Source organism: Gadus morhua, chromosome 2, assembly GCF_902167405.1.
Source record: "Gadus morhua chromosome 2, gadMor3.0, whole genome shotgun sequence".
Classification (NCBI taxonomy): domain Eukaryota; kingdom Metazoa; phylum Chordata; class Actinopteri; order Gadiformes; family Gadidae; genus Gadus; species Gadus morhua.
In genome coordinates this window covers 16,885,236-16,903,193 of record NC_044049.1, presented here as the reverse complement: position 1 = coordinate 16,903,193, position 17,958 = coordinate 16,885,236, and the positions used below count along the sequence as shown (strand labels likewise).

Sequence of the window (17,958 nt, the reverse complement as noted above, 5' to 3'; positions counted from 1 at the left end):
TATGACAATGCTTAAAAAATGATTGGCCTTCCCTAGCTTTAAGATAAATGTGGTGGATTTACTAATTACTTGAAAGCCTTAAGAGGGTTAAGGGTTCAAATAAGTTGCCCAGTTTGGTAATCAATCTTTCCAATAAAAATGTAAACAATCATTAATGAGATTTTCCTTCCGTGTTATCGTTCAAGTAGAAACAGTGCTTCAATAACGGTGTCTGTTTATAGGCTTTTCAATCCATGCCTACAACTACTTGATTAGTTATCAATGTGAGATAGCTTAGCCCAAAACCTGAGTGTTTACTTCATAGTGGCTGGGCTACTCTTATTTGTCCACCATAAACTTACTTGACCAAATTAAAGAACACCTGCTGACAATCAACCACTTCTTATTTGCTGAAACGGTAGGTTCAATATCCATATGCTGAAGGAAATTGTCCTGTTCCCTCACCATTAAACAGCCCACACATTGCATTCAATGTATATTGTACCTTTTTAAAATTGCTGCGTGACATCCAATGAAATACATAGCAGCTTCGATCTAAATCAATTCAGACAAAGCACTTATTTTAGGGTCTCAATGCCTGTTTATATTCATAACAGTACCCTTCAAATGCAAATTGACACATTGCTCTGCATGGCCTTTAAGAAACATTTACCATCAGCTAAAAATCTCTCATTGTCCCCATTGAAGGGGATATTGAATATATGCAAACAATATTGCTTAGTCTACGTTTTAGAGCAATCTACCATCATTTGCCCAATCATAATTGAATGAGTCATTTGAGTGTGTCAAACAAGTACAGTAACCCATCAAGCATAAACCCTTCTGCCTGCGCACCGTTTAATCAACACAACACTTCAATTCATGGAGACTCATTTTATTGAAACACCTTGTAGTACAAAACAAAAAACAGTTACATGAAACGGTGCCATATTAATGTAGCACAAAACCTAAAAAAAGGGGGACCTCAGGAGATAAAAGGAAGGAAGAAGTCATCACCACCCGTCCCTGATGTCGTGTGGCGCGGTGGTGACACTTTGTTGCGAGGGAGCCCCCAGGTGTCGGAGCGGGGCTTTTTTACAGAGTTCCATGCTTTCAGAGGTAATTGGCTTGTTAGCTAAGTGGAGCTAGAGAAATGAGGGGAGCCACCACAGCAGCACATAGGAGGGTTAGGGGGGAGGGAGGAAGAGAGGGGGTAGGGAAGGGGGACAAAGGGGGTGTGGCTGTCAGGATTAGGGATGGGAAGGATAGGGGCAGTCTAAACAGCTCTTTTAGAAGCCGTGGACTTTGAGCTGCTCCTCTTTAGCCAGATCAACCTGTGAACCAAAGATAAAAAACAGACATCACATCAGTACAAGGTGACCTTTGGTCCCCAGTCTGTGAATTTTGTTGACTTATTGTTGTGGGAATATCATGGCAGTTGCCACAATGTAGAGGCTTAATGACTCACGTCGATCAGGAACTGGCGAATATTCTTGCGCTGGTCTCCCTGCAGCTGGATTACTTCACCATGCTCTGAATGCTCAACCACTGTGCCGTTACAGGCAAACTTCTGTTGAACGGGACAGAAAAGAAAGCACCATGGTCAACAGCTGAACTTGAAAAAGGTACCCCACAATATAGATGGATCAACAAAGTCGCATACACAACTGATAGAATGATCTCCCCATCATACAACTGGACAATCCCATATATGATGTCACTTTAGGGAAGGGATTGTGGCTAAACATCGCAACCTGGTGGTCATTTAAAAGTAGTGCAGTTCGTTATTCTATCGTCTACAGCCACATGCCTCCCCACGTCAGTGTCAAGCCAAGCACATTGTGACATAGGATCGCAACGGGTGCCCTTTAGTACCTTCTTGAAAGCCTTGACTAGCTTTTTCTTATCATAGTTGGTGGAAATGCCCTGGACAGTAGTGAGCGTCTTCCTGCCGTTCCTCTGCTGGACTCTTATGTGGATGTAGTCCTCTCCCCCCGCTGGGAGTCGATCATCACCCTTAGTTGCATCAGCAAAGGGGTCTACAAGGAAAAAGAGGATTTTCAGAGATTACAATTAGGAACAGTGATCCAACATTATTAACTTCTCCTCGAATATTAAACGAATATCAAAAAGCTTTAAAATAAAAATCGACATTACGTTTAAGTCTTCCCATGTAAAATGGCTGTCCGCAGTCAAAGTGCATAGTTACGTTGCCAAAAAGATGAGCACTGCTGAACAAACTATGCCCTCACAAGGTGACAACTGCTTACTCATGAGGCCTAGCTAGTCTGCACGCAGAACATAAAACATAATAGTCCTCGGACTGGACCGGCTTGAGGACTGAATGCGGCAAACCGGCCTGTTGGGGTACAATTAGCGACGGTATTTGATGGAGAGGAGTATGTCTGCTTGGACCTGACAGCATTTCGATAAAAAACGATAACCATCCAGTCACCAATTTGTCATTTAATCGTTGTTTGAAAGCCTACGGTGCTACAGAGCGACTTCAACCCGATCATCTCGTTCATGAGTTGTCTGGTTGCTGTCAACACATTTCAAGGTAGTCATATTTTCAAAAGACAGACTGCGCAGATCTGAAGGAAGCCAGAAGAATATAGCTGCCGTTATACCTGAAACGTTAATACTATAATAAACTAAAACACGGTTTGGACCAAAGTAAATACTGGGTGTTCAGTTGATAACAACCGCCACCCCCCCTCCCGACACATTTGCTCGGTGTCAGTATTGGATCTTTCTATTTCCAGAGCCTGCAGAAGTGTCTGGAGGCCCTATTCAACTACAGGCCTTATGGCCACCGAACGGCCACAAACAGAGGCCCCGACACCACAATACGAAAATGTCACCCGATATCATAATACGAATCACGTTTCCTACAGCACCAACAATGCATGCAAAGGATGGCAGATCCAATTCGTTGTTCAACAACTCTATTTTCAAATATTCGACGCGACGCCCATCCCCCACCCCGGTGGTCAGAACGACGGCGCTTACGGCTTACCAAAGGTTTGGAGGTTCTGGATAGCGGACATACGATAAGATTTCCCTTCCTTAAGGATAATAACTTGGTTAGCGAGCTGTTCGTCGACTAGCGTTTTTCTCTGTTGTATTCTGGAGTCTTGTCTTTACACAAGTACGACCTCGATTCACTCTGCTTGAAGGCTGGCACAAAATGGAGATTGTTGAGCTTGCAAAAGTGGAAAACAAGCCTATAAGCTCCTCCCCGAAACCGGCGTCCTGACGCGATTTACGTACGTGTACGTCAAGACGCTGGGATTGCAGCTCAACGGGAAGCATTACGTCATTATCGCCCAACCTTGTTGTTTATAGGAATTGCCTAATCATGATACGGTCAATGATATAATCAACAAAAACTCCCCTCAGTCAATTTAATGATACCATATATGGGTTTACACAGATATATATCTTCGATTTCCTCTCACAGCTCCCTGGTTCTCATTGGGTACAAATTAAGTATTCCATATCATTAAAGAGCCTTTATTAATATGGAAATCATTTCGTCTAATATGATTTTTGATCAGTATGCCTATAGGGGGTGCTCCTATCGATTGCTTAGAGGATTCCAAATTTTACATAGTCCATGTTTTTCAGAATCAACCCTGTGCAATATAACCCTGTTCTAGAATAGACCGTGTTAGCACATCTTTTGATACCAATTCCAAATGTGACGAGTAAAATCAAATGCTTACAATATGCGTTATTGTAAGCATAATTGAGGCAGGTCAAATTAATATTAACCGATGTCAAAGGGATAATATGTTAAATCAAGTTGTTTGAGTAAGGGTGAAACTGGGAGGTCACAAATAAACTGAACTCTCACTCAGCTTTCACTCAGAGAGACAAAGGGAGGGAGAGAGAGAGAGATTGCATAATAATGTTACATCGAGTAAAATTATAGGACTTTGAAACTGGCTTAAGTGTTTTGTTGCCCTCAATAAAAATAAAATAAAAATATGTGACTAGCTTGACATTCGTAACTAAATCTAACATTGAACATCAGTCCATTTCTTTCACTGAGCACAAAGCTCCTCTGTAGCCCCATATATTATGGACTGTTTCTAGATCAATCATTGACTTATAGCCTAGTAGTACAAGTCAATGCTCCAACTTGTCTTTACCACCCTAACAAACAGAAGATTAACATTAGAACCAAAGACAATTTCATTTTCCTGCTGACTTAAAGGGGCAATTGTTTTGTCATAGAATGTTACTGAGAAAGGTAAATTTTTTCTAATTCTATTATATTGTGGCGACTCCTACCCCCCGGGGAGTCTGGGTAATGGAGTATTCATAATGTTGTTTGGGGAAAAGGGGTTTTATTGTCTTTAGATAACTTGTTTATGTTATTAGGTTAAGTGGGGTTAACGGGTTTGGGGTTCTTTATTGTTTGTGTGTTAATTGTGATGTGTAGTGTGATCGGGACCATTAGTGAGAGTGTTGTGTGTGTTGGTCAGGGACCCGTTTCAGAAAGCAAGTTTAGTGAAAACTCTGAGTTAGTTAACCCTGAGATGAGGGAAACTCTGGTTTTTCAGTTTCACAAAGTCAGTTCAGCTTTACTCTGAGTCAGTTACCCTGGCAACATACTCCGTGAACCTAACCTGCTCGCTGGCAGGTTTTCTTCAACTAACCCCGAGTTTCTCCTGCTCTTAAGTTGAAGCCTGCAGACTGAAGGCAGTGGCAGACATGGCGTGTCCTTTTATTGAAGAGCCAGTTGATGTCGAGGCGCAGATAGTTGGATGTTTTATCATTCCCTGATGAGTACCTGTTTGAGCGTTTCCGTTTCTCTGCATCATCAATAATTTATATAAACAATATTCTCAGCCCTCACATGACACATCGTGGACACGCTTTCAGTTCCGAGGAAATTCTTTGTATTGGACTTCGTTTTTTTGCCAACGGCAGTTTTTTGTATAACGTCGGTGATGCAGAGCATGTGTCCAAGGCAACTGTCTGTCGGGCTGTCCGAAATGTGACACTTGCACTGAAACGGCTACTATGCACGTTTGTAGTGTTCCCAAGTCACAGACCCACCAGACTTCTCAAAGAAGAGTTCCACAGAATTGCAGGTATCGGTCTAAGCAGTAATTCATTTATGTCATAAAGCTTTGAGACTTGAAGCACTAATCAGTCAATTTGATATATTTTAGGGTTTCCAGGTGTGATTGGCTGCATAGATGGCACTCACATCCCTATCATAGCTCCTTCAATAAATGAAGGAGATTATGTGAATAGGAGATCTGTCCACAGCATTAATGTACAGGTAGGCCTAAATAGTAGCCTTTAACATTCCAAATTAAATATACTTCACCATACAGCTAATTACTGTTCTCCACTGTGAATATCATATGTGATGGAGCCCACATGATTAACAATGTGGAAGCTAAGTGGCATGGGTCTGTGCATGACTCACGAACAGGCGCGTCGTTAGACCTGGGCATTCGGGGCTATAGCCCCGGATCTTTTGGGATCAGCCCCGGATCTCAGCCGTAAAAAAAAAAAAAATTAAAAAAAATATATATATGTATATATATACATATATATAGCTGCTTTCATACACGTAAGTACTGGCTGCTCTTCTGAATATATGCTGCATCGTTGCAGCAACATTGAAGACGATCGCGTTGACTTCTGCGGTCTGTTCTGCCTCCATGCTGTCTGCGTCAAACCAAAACAAACCTGAGTGACAGCGGCCGCACTTATCCCGCCTCCTGCAAATGTACGTAATATCCCTCCCCTTGCAATGCCGGCGCTGGCACTGGCCGCGGGAGCAAGATGTTATTCAAACAAAAATGCATCGTTTTATTCTTTCATTGCACAATTTCTTTCATTCTTATAAATAAAAAAATAATATAAATAGGCCTACATATATAAATCTAGCCAACTTGTCAATCAAAATTAGTCTTGTCTTGTCTCTCTAGTGGTTGTTCATTCTAAAACACTACAATCTTTTGAGAAGCAAATGGTTGCAGCCTCTATAGGCTTACTGTGGCGCTGATGTGAGTACTGTATGCATGCAATACTACTACTCATAGTAAGAATCGGAGAGGGTTGAGAAACAGTGGGTTGACAATCCATTCTGGTACCTCATTTTGAAAATCCCCAAAAAAGAAACTTCACATAGGACTTTCAATTTTTAATACATTGCTTTGGAGGTTTTCAATCTAACATCCCACTGGTTTGATTTTACCTAAGAGAAAAATGTTTATTTTTTAAAGCATCCACAGCAGCCATAATAATGAGATTATGAGACAATGAGAATGAAGCGGCAACAGTGTGACTGTGCAGAGTGAGAGAGATGGCTTCAATGGATGACCAGGGATTGGTGTGGTGGCGTTACCCAGGAAGGGCGGCTGTAGTTAACTGCAAGCAACAGAACATGAATAGTGAAGTGGAGGAAGGAGTCGAAATGAGACTTCATTAACAGATTCATGTACAGCTCAGATTTATATGGCGATAAGCTTCTTAAACAACGTGCATACAGCATAAGCAAGTAACAGAAACAGTCTGGGAAGATTATTTTTTCATTATTTAAATCTACATCCTGGTTACACGTCGCGCGATAGCGCATATCATTTCATGCAAGCGAGTGTTTACTTCCTGGTTACAGGTCGCGCGATAGCACATATCATCTCATGCGATCTTAAAGAGAACTTGACGTGTTTAGGAACAGTTTAGGAATGCATATTCCGGGAAAACATAAGAACTCTGAAATGCTGACTAAATATAAAGCATGTTTTTATCTGTAACATTAAACCTACACTGACAATAAGTAATAACTTAAAAATGAAACATAAAAGCAGACCACTACTTACTTGCCGTTGCCTGGCTGGGGGAGAAAGGTCCGTCGGAGCAGCGATGGCTTCTTGACATCGGGTAGGTGCACGCAGGCTATATCTATAGCTATTCTAATGTCTTATTTTTGCCCTGGCGCTCGGCATAGGCGACCTATGTGTTGGGGGCGCCCTTAATTAATTAATCGATACATTAATTAATTAATTAATTATTTAATTAATTAAGATACCGTAGCAGCAGGAGTCAGGACGGTGCTCCCCCCCGGGCTAAAGCCCCGGATGTTTTCAATTGCTAACGACGCGCCTGCTCACGAATGTTTCGTGAGTCTACACTGAGTGCCAGATTTGCCCATGGTGAGTTTATATACAGTATATAGTTATATCCTATGATCAATATTTTGTTTCCTCCTATTGCAACTGAAACAATAAACTGCATCTTGTATTATCATAGGAGAGTTCGATGGTTACCTACTCGGAGACAGAGGGTACCCCTGCCAGCGCTATCTGCTGACCCCTTACCCTGACCCTGAGCCTGTCCCACAGCAACACTACAACTTGGCTCACTGCAGGACACGAGCCAGAGAGGAGATGACCATCGGGATACTCAAGTCCCGGTTCCAGTGCCTTGGTAGGCTCAGGGTCACCCCAGAGAGAGCTTGTGACATTATAGTGGCATGTGTGGTTCTCCACAACATTGCCACTATTAGTGGAGAACAATGTCCTACTCTTTTCCCCCTGTGATCCAGGTATTAATCCTACCCCCCCTGCTGATGCACGAGATGGAAGAGCTGTTAGAGACATGATATGCGTCAATCATTTCTAACTGACCCATCACCTCCCCAATGTTAAATGTTACAATATGCATCTCATTTTATGAGGTCTTCTTTATTTCCTAGAAGGACAAATTTTGTACAGTTGTTAATCCTTTGTTGTTGAAACAATTAAAAATCATCCACCTGTGGGCACGTCACCCACCTTTAACCGATGGTCCAGCATTTGTATTTCCATTTTTGTCTTTGTGATCTGCAGCCTTATATGGTCCATTTCCAGATGACATTTGTTGATTTGTGCTTGCAAATATACCTTATACAGTTGTTTCACAGGGAGCTATACGAACATAAATGACATTAAATTTCCCAATGCCATGTCTACTTAGCGTCATTGTAAGTTGTGGGTCAATGCTGAACAACATCTTACTGAGGTAAGCTGTTCTGTGGAGGTTGATGGACCTTCTTCCTCATTGTAATTTCCAGCATGGCTCTGTTAGAGAGAAAGAAGTTGCAAGTTGTATTGTGGAACAACACTATTAACTGAAGCCAAAGTTATTTAAAAAAAAAAAGGTGTATACTTCAACAGGCCTCTCTGCATCTTCCCTCTCTGTGGCAGCTGATAAGGTGTCTTCACCATCCTCCTGTAATGAAACAGAATGTTTGTGTTATATTCTACCAATTATGAAAAATCTGTGGAATATTAAAGAGCCCATGCCATTAAAATCACATTTTTCCTGTTGTTTGTTAAATAACATAGGTCTGAATAAGTTTGTGAGCTGTGGTAAGTTTGAAATCTATGCAGTTTGTCTGCTGAATGCAATAGGCAATGAAAGGAAAAAGGCAGAAGAAATGAGCCAATCTGGATAAGGTGACACTGTGACGTAGCGTTGTCAAACTATTATTCATGGCCCTGCCCACTTGGTTGGTTCGTAACCACCCACAAGAATTCTGAAGGAGTCGTGATTGAGCTAGTGCTAAATGCTAACACGTGTATGGTAGTTGCTTAGTTCGTAGTAACAGGCTAGTTACAGAATTTTGAATGCAATGGCAGAACGACATCGAAGTACATGAACTGCGACATGCTGCCTGCCGCCGGTTGCCGCGGCGCGAGGCACCACCGCCGCGAAGCACCACCGCCCGGCAGCGGGCAGCCGGGCGGTGATGCCTTGCGCCGGCAGCAGGCAGCAGGCAGCGCGCGGTTCTGTCTACTACAGATTGATGTGGAAGTGGAAGAACCAGAGAGGTCGGAGAACCCAACGAAGTCCTTTGTGATTCATTATATGAGCCTGAGCCTGTCCCACAGCAACACTACAACTTGGCTCACTGCAGGACACGAGCCAGAGAGGAGATGACCATCGGGATACTCAAGTCCCGGTTCCAGTGCCTTGGTAGGCTCAGGGTCACCCCAGAGAGAGCTTGTGACATTATAGTGGCATGTGTGGTTCTCCACAACATTGCCACTATTAGTGGAGAACAATGTCCTACTCTTTTCCCCCTGTGATCCAGGTATTAATCCTACCCCCCCTGCTGATGCACGAGATGGAAGAGCTGTTAGAGACATGATATGCGTCAATCATTTCTAACTGACCCATCACCTCCCCAATGTTAAATGTTACAATATGCATCTCATTTTATGAGGTCTTCTTTATTTCCTAGAAGGACAAATTTTGTACAGTTGTTAATCCTTTGTTGTTGAAACAATTAAAAATCATCCACCTGTGGGCACGTCACCCACCTTTAACCGATGGTCCAGCATTTGTATTTCCATTTTTGTCTTTGTGATCTGCAGCCTTATATGGTCCATTTCCAGATGACATTTGTTGATTTGTGCTTGCAAATATACCTTATACAGTTGTTTCACAGGGAGCTATACGAACATAAATGACATTAAATTTCCCAATGCCATGTCTACTTAGCGTCATTGTAAGTTGTGGGTCAATGCTGAACAACATCTTACTGAGGTAAGCTGTTCTGTGGAGGTTGATGGACCTTCTTCCTCATTGTAATTTCCAGCATGGCTCTGTTAGAGAGAAAGAAGTTGCAAGTTGTATTGTGGAACAACACTATTAACTGAAGCCAAAGTTATTTAAAAAAAAAAGGTGTATACTTCAACAGGCCTCTCTGCATCTTCCCTCTCTGTGGCAGCTGATAAGGTGTCTTCACCATCCTCCTGTAATGAAACAGAATGTTTGTGTTATATTCTACCAATTATGAAAAATCTGTGGAATATTAAAGAGCCCATGCCATTAAAATCACATTTTTCCTGTTGTTTGTTAAATAACATAGGTCTGAATAAGTTTGTGAGCTGTGGTAAGTTTGAAATCTATGCAGTTTGTCTGCTGAATGCAATAGGCAATGAAAGGAAAAAGGCAGAAGAAATGAGCCAATCTGGATAAGGTGACACTGTGACGTAGCGTTGTCAAACTATTATTCATGGCCCTGCCCACTTGGTTGGTTCGTAACCACCCACAAGAATTCTGAAGGAGTCGTGATTGAGCTAGTGCTAAATGCTAACACGTGTATGGTAGTTGCTTAGTTCGTAGTAACAGGCTAGTTACAGAATTTTGAATGCAATGGCAGAACGACATCGAAGTACATGAACTGCGACATGCTGCCTGCCGCCGGTTGCCGCGGCGCGAGGCACCACCGCCGCGAAGCACCACCGCCCGGCAGCGGGCAGCCGGGCGGTGATGCCTTGCGCCGGCAGCAGGCAGCAGGCAGCGCGCGGTTCTGTCTACTACAGATTGATGTGGAAGTGGAAGAACCAGAGAGGTCGGAGAACCCAACGAAGTCCTTTGTGATTCATTATATCGTCTGGACGTGCACACAGCTTTTGGCCGTGATAATATGTATTATTTGATATAGATATCTATGTATTATATGATATTATTTAGATATAGAGCTCCAGGACTGTAACGCAAGTGTTGTACACTTCCTTGTTATTTGGATAACCGTTCTGCTGTTGGTGTGATGGCGCATAACACGTCGGACTCTCGTCTCTGGTATTTCTACAACGAGACTCGTAGTGGGGGTTATCTCAGCCATGGTTGAGAATGAATTGGGGGAAAGGAACATTGGCTTTGACTCCCTGAAGTAGGCATGAACCACAACATGGAGGAGAAAGGGATTGTTGACCGCGGTCGTCTCCCGCCGGAGCCTCGCTGCCGATGGACCACCGCTTCAGGAGGCGGTGATTAGCGCTGACCGCTGCCGAGGCGGCGGGAAGCAGGGCTCAAGCGGGAAACATTCGCGGCCAACAATCCCCTTCTCCTCCATGTCGTGGTTCATGTACTTCAGGGAGTCAAAGCCAAAGTTCCTTTCCCCCAATTCATTCTCAACCATGGCTGAGATAACCCCCACTACGAGTCTCGTTGTAGAAATACCAGAGACGAGAGTCCGACGTGTTGTTTAGATCCTAATAACAACTCCAGCAGCGTTACAGTCCTGGGGCTCTACATCTAAATAATATCATATAATACATAGATATCTATATCAAATAATACATATTATCACGGCCAAAACCTGTGTGCAGACGATATAATGACTTCGCAAAGGACTTCGTCGGGTTCTCCGACGTCTCTGGTTCTTCCACTTCCACATCAATCTGAAGAAGACGCGGTCGTTTGATCGTCTGGAGGCTCACACAGCTTTTGGCCGTGATAATATATATTATGATATAGATATCTATGTATAAAATGGGTTTCTAAGAGCCATTGCGATACATCCACCGTAAACAGAGCGCATGGTACCGTGGCTACAAGCTGCTCAGGGCCAGGTGATAATATATATTATAGATTATATGATATAGATATCTATGTATAATATGGGTTTATAAGAGCCATTGCGATACATCCACCGTATACAGAGCGCATGCAGGGCCAGGTGATAATATACATCATATATTATATTATATAGATATCTATGTATAATATGGGTTTCTACGAGCCATTGCGATACATCCACCGTCAACAGAGCGGCGAGCGCATGGTACTGTGGCTACAAGCTGCTCAGGGCCACACCCCCACCCCCCTCCTTGACCTGCCTTGACACGCCCACCGAAACAGCGCGTTTGGGGGAAGCTCAATGTGCGACTGGTTTGGAGTGGCTGTAACTCTGCACCACGGCTGAATTTCGGGGACGTCTTTGAATACTGTGTTTGTAGCCCACTAATACCTATATTAAAGCATCCATAAATAGCATGGCATGGGATCTTTAAGAGTACTTACTTACAGCATGGAGGTCTGTTATGGCAGAAGGCTCCATGAGACAGATTACACCATCAGTAACTGATAGAAGATGAAGATTAGACAGTTGATTACCCAGAAAAGTGCCCCACCTAATTTAAACACAATTTTTCAAACTGAGTCACCTTAAAATAGATTGATATCTGAAAGCAAAGAACTGTAGCCTACTGCTACAAGAAAAATCAGTGTGCCAAGTTGTGTCTAAGATCAGCTCGATCCTCTTCCCACCTCCCTTGTCAAAGCATGTCTTCCGTCCATCTCCCCCATGATCACCAACATAATTAACTCCTCCCTCACTACTGGTACTGTACCCCCCACTCTCAAGCTGGCTGCCATCACTCCCATCCTAAAAAAACCTGGTGCTGACCCAACTGACCTTAACCATTACCGGCCCATCTCCAATCTCCCTTTCATCTCCAAAACACTTGAAAGGGTGGTTGCCGCACAACTACAGTCCCACCTCGACACTAACAATCTCCACGAACCGTTCCAATCTGGCTTCCGTCCAAAACACAGCACTGAAACAGCCCTAGTCAAAATCACCAACGACCTCCTCCTTGCAGCCGACTCTGGATTACTCACCATTCTCATCCTCCTCGATCTCAGCGCAGCATTCGACACCATCTACCACCCTCTGCTCCTGGACCGCCTAGCTGGTATTGGGATCACTGGTGCTGCACTCTCCTGGTTTACATCCTACCTCACCGGCCGTCAACAATTTGTTCAACTAAGCAACCACAAGTCTGGGTGTTCAGGTGTCTCACTGGGCGTCCCCCAGGGGTCAGTCTTGGGTCCACTCCTCTTCACCACTTACCTCCTCCCGCTGGGCACACTCCTCCGTCACCATGGGGTCCATTTTCATTGCTATGCTGACGACACACAGGTCTACATCTCCACCAAACCCACCGCTGCCATCCCCCCCACCTCCCTCATCACGTGCCTGGAAGAGATCCGGAGCTGGTTGAGCAGGAACTTCCTGAAACTCAATGGAAACAAGACCGAGGCCCTGCTCATCGGATCCAAATCCACCCTCACTAAATCACAACACACCCCAGCTCCACTCATAATTATCGATGGATTCCCAGTACCCTTCTCCTCCAAAGTCAAGAGCCTCGGCGTCATCCTGGACAACACCCTCTCATTCGCACCCCATATTCACAACATCACCCGGACTGCATTCTTCCACCTCCGCAACATCGCCAGACTCCGCCCATCACTGACCCAATCCAGCGCTGAAATCCTAGTTCACTCATTTGTCACATCACGCATAGACTACTGCAACGCCCTCCTCACCGGACTCCCCACCAAACTTATCAACAGACTGCAGATCATTCAGAACTCAGCCGCCCGGATCATCACCCGCACCAAATCATCTGACCACATTACCCCTGTCCTCATTCAACTTCACTGGCTCCCAGTACACTACCGCATCCAATACAAAACCCTACTCCTCACCTACAAAGCTCTCCACAACCTATCCCCCAGTTATCTCTGCGACCTCCTCCAAAAATACACTCCCTCCCGCTCCCTCCGCTCAACCTCTGCTGGACTACTATGTATCCCCACATCACGACTCACTTCAATGGGTGCCCGGTCATTCAGCTGTTCAGCACCCAGGCTCTGGAACTCCCTCCCCCCACACATAAAACAGTCAGACACCATTTCAACCTTCAAGTCACAACTCAAAACTCACTTGTTCAAACTCGCACACAACGTCTAACTGATCACTGTTTTGATTGTTTTGTTTTTTTATTTATTTCTTATTGCTTATGTTTATTTATTTATTTATTTATTTTTTCCACAATGTCTTGCTTTTTAAAAAATGTATGATGACTATATGCTCTGTAAGGTGACCTTGGGTGTCTTGAAAGGCGCCTCTAAATTAAATGTATTATTATTATTATTATTAAGATGAATGGGTGGCCATTACTGAGCGAACACTAGAAAAAGGATTAACGTACATGCCATTCATTTGAATAACTTACCTTTTATGTAGGCCCCTGTGTCCTGGGGCGTGGGTGGGTCCGGTGAGCTCCCCCCAGAGATGCCCTCAGCAATGGGTCGCCCACTGTTCTGACTGAGGGCCATCTCTTCAGCCTCTGTGAGAGGTGGTGGTGGTGGTGGACCGCCACCTGTTTTGCGGGCCTCAGCCTTTTTTCTGTTGGCTATAATGGAGGTCAAATTTAAATATATACAGAAAACACAACTTTGGAGACTTGTATGCATAAAAGGCATTTAGGTGTTGCTTTCATAGAGACAATATTAAATACTGGCAGTGTTGGGATTTCTCTTTTTTTTCCAGATTTCCCTAATTACTTAAATATATCCATCACATGTTGAATGTAGCCACTAAATGCTGTTTAATGAGGGCAGGCTAAACAACATAACAATTGCTTGTACTTTATTGTACCTTACCTGTTTGAACTACATTTTTATATTTCATCTTTAGCTGCTGCCAAGTCCGTTTGGTGCCTGTTGGGTTGCACCTGTGCTCACAGACACACATATGGAATATAATTGTTGAATAAGTGGAACATTCAAGACAAAACATTTCTTTTTTTTCTCAAATTAATACTCACGCATTGACTCGGTCAGCAATTTTCTGCCACTCAAGATCCCGCACTTTTGCTGCTGCCACAGTATTGCTTCTTTTTAAAAATGTATGCTCACTTTCTGCATGCGCAGTCATTAATATTTCCAACTCCACTGGGGAGAAGTAGGAGGATCGAGGCTGTTTACCACTTGTTGCCATGGTGAATCATGTTATCTGTGCTCCATTGATGAGGGCTTTTTATATCCTCATGCACAAGCTTCACTCAGGGTTACCTTGACTCTGAGTTGATTGAACTAAGTGTTATCACCTGTTCTGAAACCGATAACTTAGAGTTTGACAGCTCAGAGTTGGTCAACATAGAGTTAAGGTTTTAACTCAGAGTTTGTTGAACCTGCTTTCTGAAACGGGCCCCAGGTGTGCCGTGTTTTCTGTTGTGTGTTTGAATAAAGGCAGCTCTCGGGGTCGTGCGGTGTATTGAGGCACGAGAGTTGCGCCGCCATTCCAACCTGGGCTCCCGTCTCGTCCTTCCCGCGCTGCTCGCCACAATATTGACACCTGAAAATTAGAGTTTGTTCAGATAAACATGTTCCAGAGGACCGTATATCTGACATGGAATACTGTCACGGTTAGCGGGTGGCAGGCAGGTAGGACCCAATAGCAGACAGTTCAATAAGAGGATAATTTATTAACGCAAAAGGCAAGGAACACGGGTGACGCGGGGAACACCGGGAACACCGGGAACACACAGGACACAACTCACCACAAACTAAAAAATGATCCGACAAGGAACAAAGGAAAGACAAGGGCTTAAATACCAAACACACAGGGCACGCAACGAGTAACAGCTGAAACACATTAGGGGAGGGAGCAGTAATCACACAGGAGGGAAACTTGACCGGACATGGGGAGAAACAAGACAGAGATATCAAAGTAAAACAGGAAACACACCAAAACAAGACAAGGAAACCGACAGACCATGACAAATACAGGAGTGGTTGACACATTCTAAAAAACAATGGAACAGTTTCCTTTGAGCACATCTTTTGATACTGGTGGTTTATTCAAACACTTTCCACACTGGCTTTAAACATCCTGATCTAAAATAAAAATACGCTCTCCATGGTGTATCCATTCTACCATTCAGTTCTGGCTGGTCAAAGGTTTTGGCAAGACACCTACAAAGCAGCTCCCAGAAATCTTTTGTTGAAACTTGAAACCATGTGCAGTCTTTGAAATGTGGAATAATCTATACAAATCAAGTTTATTTTTTTACTTTTGGGTTAGGGTTAGGGTTGAACGAGTCCATTATGAAAAGCTCTTATTAAAGGCACCCAGTGCAACTTTCGAGGCTTAAAAATAAACATTCAATTTCTAGTCTTTTTTACACGTAGTAAGTTTCAATAACTCCATACCATTACATACCGACATTTAAGCAGCAAAGATGAGACGTAGGTTGTGTGGTGAGAACTGATACAAAATCAATAATAACAATGCCGCCATTTTCTTTATTTTTTGTAACCTACAATAAATAAAGCAGGCTTCCAGTCAATGGAAAAATGGCTTCTCCCCACCGGCGATTGTTGTTGTTTACGATTTTCTATCAGTTCTCACCACACAACGACGTCTCATCTTTGCTCCTTGAATGTCGATATGTAATGGTATGGAGTTATTGAAACTTACTACGTGTAAAAAAGACTAGAAATTTAATGTTTATTTTTCATTGAATGTTTACATAAAGTTGCACTGGGTGCCTTTAAAGATAGGTATTTTTCTGTTAACTGTATTTTCCATGAAGGAGTTGGCACATGAACCAATTGATTTTACTCCTAGATGTGACACCAGGAGTGCAGCCTTGTCTAGAAGAGGCCCAGTCACTCTGATCACTGGCCAAAGTGTGGTCATACCCTGCAGAGGGTCTATACCACAGAGGGTCCTGACCTATTACCTGCATCCAACTGTTTAAATCAAAGGCCAGTACAGAGCGTCCAAACAGTTGATCCCTCCCTTACTGTAGTTACTCCTGTACATAGTCCACCACAAAAAGCCAGTAATCCAGTAGTGTTTGATTTGTTAATGTCCAATCCTAGTCCAGCAAAACGATTCAGTATCAGACAGGCCACTGCTCTCCACACCAGAACTTTGGGTCTAAGAAGTCTCTGATGTATTGTATACGGAAGCTTGCCCCCAAAATGTATAATTCTTTGTCCACCCTGATAGGTATGTTTTCCAAGACATACAAATGATGCTGTCAAAGCAACTACGTTGCTTTGACAGCAACATTCATAATACTAGCAAGTGCAAGTGCTTTCATCAGTCGGCTTTAGGCTCAATCAGCATTGGGTTACCTCATTCATCTATAGATAGTAATTTAAAGCTAGAATTTGTAACACATTTATTATGCTGTTTCATAAAACTGCCATAATGTTTCATCAGATCATGAGGAAACAGGCTAAGTCGAAATACTGGCTTCTCCGACAACAATGCGACAGCCAATATGTTCTCCTTTGAAAATTCCCTTCCGGGCGGGAAGGTTTGTTTTTGTTTTGGCCTGTGTGTGATGACTCACTATGCTCCGAGCAACCCAGGGGGGTATACCACGAACCTCGCTGAACATACCCAGGCTTTCTTGGGAAAACCTGGCTCGACAGAGCCGCAACTCGCAATCAGAGTTAAATGGTACCACGAAGCTCACTTTAGATTCAATTAGTTGAACCAGGTTTTCCGCTTTAGGTTCAGTGCGCGTTCCCTTGAAAGGGGCGTTTTTTGCGTCATTTTTCTCACCTTTACGATAGATCAAGCAGTCTATATGCGTGTAAGTGAAAAGATTCTGCATATTGTCTATAAAATAACTATGCCAAATGCAGAATTGTTTGCCATTAATCCAAATAGAATGATGATGATTTAAAAATGCATAAGCAACGTCCATCCTGCCTTATTCTATCATTTAGGGAATTCACTTTAAATACACCCTATGTAAGAAATGTATCGCATGTTATCAACCGCTGAGAGGTAGCGACTGTAGCGTAGTGGATTAGTAGACCCGAACGCCAGCGACCGGGGTTCAAATTCGCCGGTATATCATCATGCATTTTACCCCCATAGATGTGGTGCCAGCACGGCCTTGAAAATATGGGTTCTAGTTCGAAATAAGTACAAAAATATAATTCCATAAGATTTAGTGAATAAGTATTCCATATGCATGAGAATTGGGACTCTTTAAGCTTCACATAAATTCGCGTCACTTGGGAGTCGAACCCCCCCGTGCAGAAATTCAAGACTGACGCGCTACCTCCACTCTAGCAGTCTGTCACGGAGACACAATGCGCAACAGTAAGCATTGTCTACATAAGGTCCAAAAGGACGATCAAATAACGAACACCCTCTGATGAGAATCTGTATCTCTCATGAAGAACCCCAATTTCGTTGTTTGCAGAATGACAATAAAGTCTGAAATCTGAATATCGTCAGACAATGCCAAGGGATCGGTTCTGTCCCGTAAAACGCAGAGTTACGTATGTAACTCCGGTTCTATGAATCCTGGATGACCGTGCATTAAGCACTGGATTTATCCGTCTCGCGCA

At 43.4% G+C, this 17,958-nt stretch overlaps 2 protein-coding genes and 1 long non-coding RNA gene across 5 annotated transcripts; 1 reads left to right on the top strand and 2 right to left on the bottom strand.

The window, feature by feature from the left end:
• Positions 1 to 858: 858 nt before the first annotated feature.
• eif1 (eukaryotic translation initiation factor 1) lies at positions 859 to 3,231 on the bottom strand. Its single transcript, XM_030346210.1, has 4 exons — positions 2,999 to 3,231; positions 1,855 to 2,018; positions 1,448 to 1,549; positions 859 to 1,313 (listed from the first exon to the last, which is right to left on the bottom strand). Exons 1-4 carry the CDS (start codon positions 3,027 to 3,029, stop codon positions 1,269 to 1,271), a joined length of 342 nt encoding a protein of 113 aa, XP_030202070.1. The 5' UTR covers positions 3,030 to 3,231; the 3' UTR covers positions 859 to 1,268.
• Positions 3,232 to 4,071: 840 nt separating this feature from the next.
• Positions 4,072 to 7,790, top strand: LOC115535004 (uncharacterized). 2 transcript variants are annotated; one of them, XR_003974418.1, is made up of 2 exons: positions 4,072 to 4,237; positions 7,261 to 7,790. It is a non-coding gene; the product is annotated as an uncharacterized LOC115535004 (long non-coding RNA). The 2 variants fall into 2 exon arrangements; XR_003974417.1 differs by lacking the exon at positions 4,072 to 4,237 and adding an exon at positions 4,713 to 5,084.
• LOC115534891 (uncharacterized) lies at positions 7,424 to 14,785 on the bottom strand. 2 transcript variants are annotated; one of them, XM_030346175.1, is made up of 11 exons: positions 14,403 to 14,785; positions 14,239 to 14,309; positions 13,809 to 13,988; positions 11,810 to 11,865; positions 9,687 to 9,749; positions 9,537 to 9,599; positions 9,315 to 9,446; positions 8,158 to 8,220; positions 8,007 to 8,069; positions 7,785 to 7,916; positions 7,424 to 7,701 (listed from the first exon to the last, which is right to left on the bottom strand). In XM_030346175.1, exons 1-11 carry the CDS (start codon positions 14,573 to 14,575, stop codon positions 7,681 to 7,683), a joined length of 1,017 nt encoding a protein of 338 aa, XP_030202035.1. In that variant the 5' UTR covers positions 14,576 to 14,785; the 3' UTR covers positions 7,424 to 7,680. The 2 variants fall into 2 exon arrangements, with proteins under 2 accessions (XP_030202035.1, XP_030202034.1); XM_030346174.1 differs by having other exon boundaries at positions 7,676 to 7,916.
• Positions 14,786 to 17,958: the final 3,173 nt, after the last annotated feature.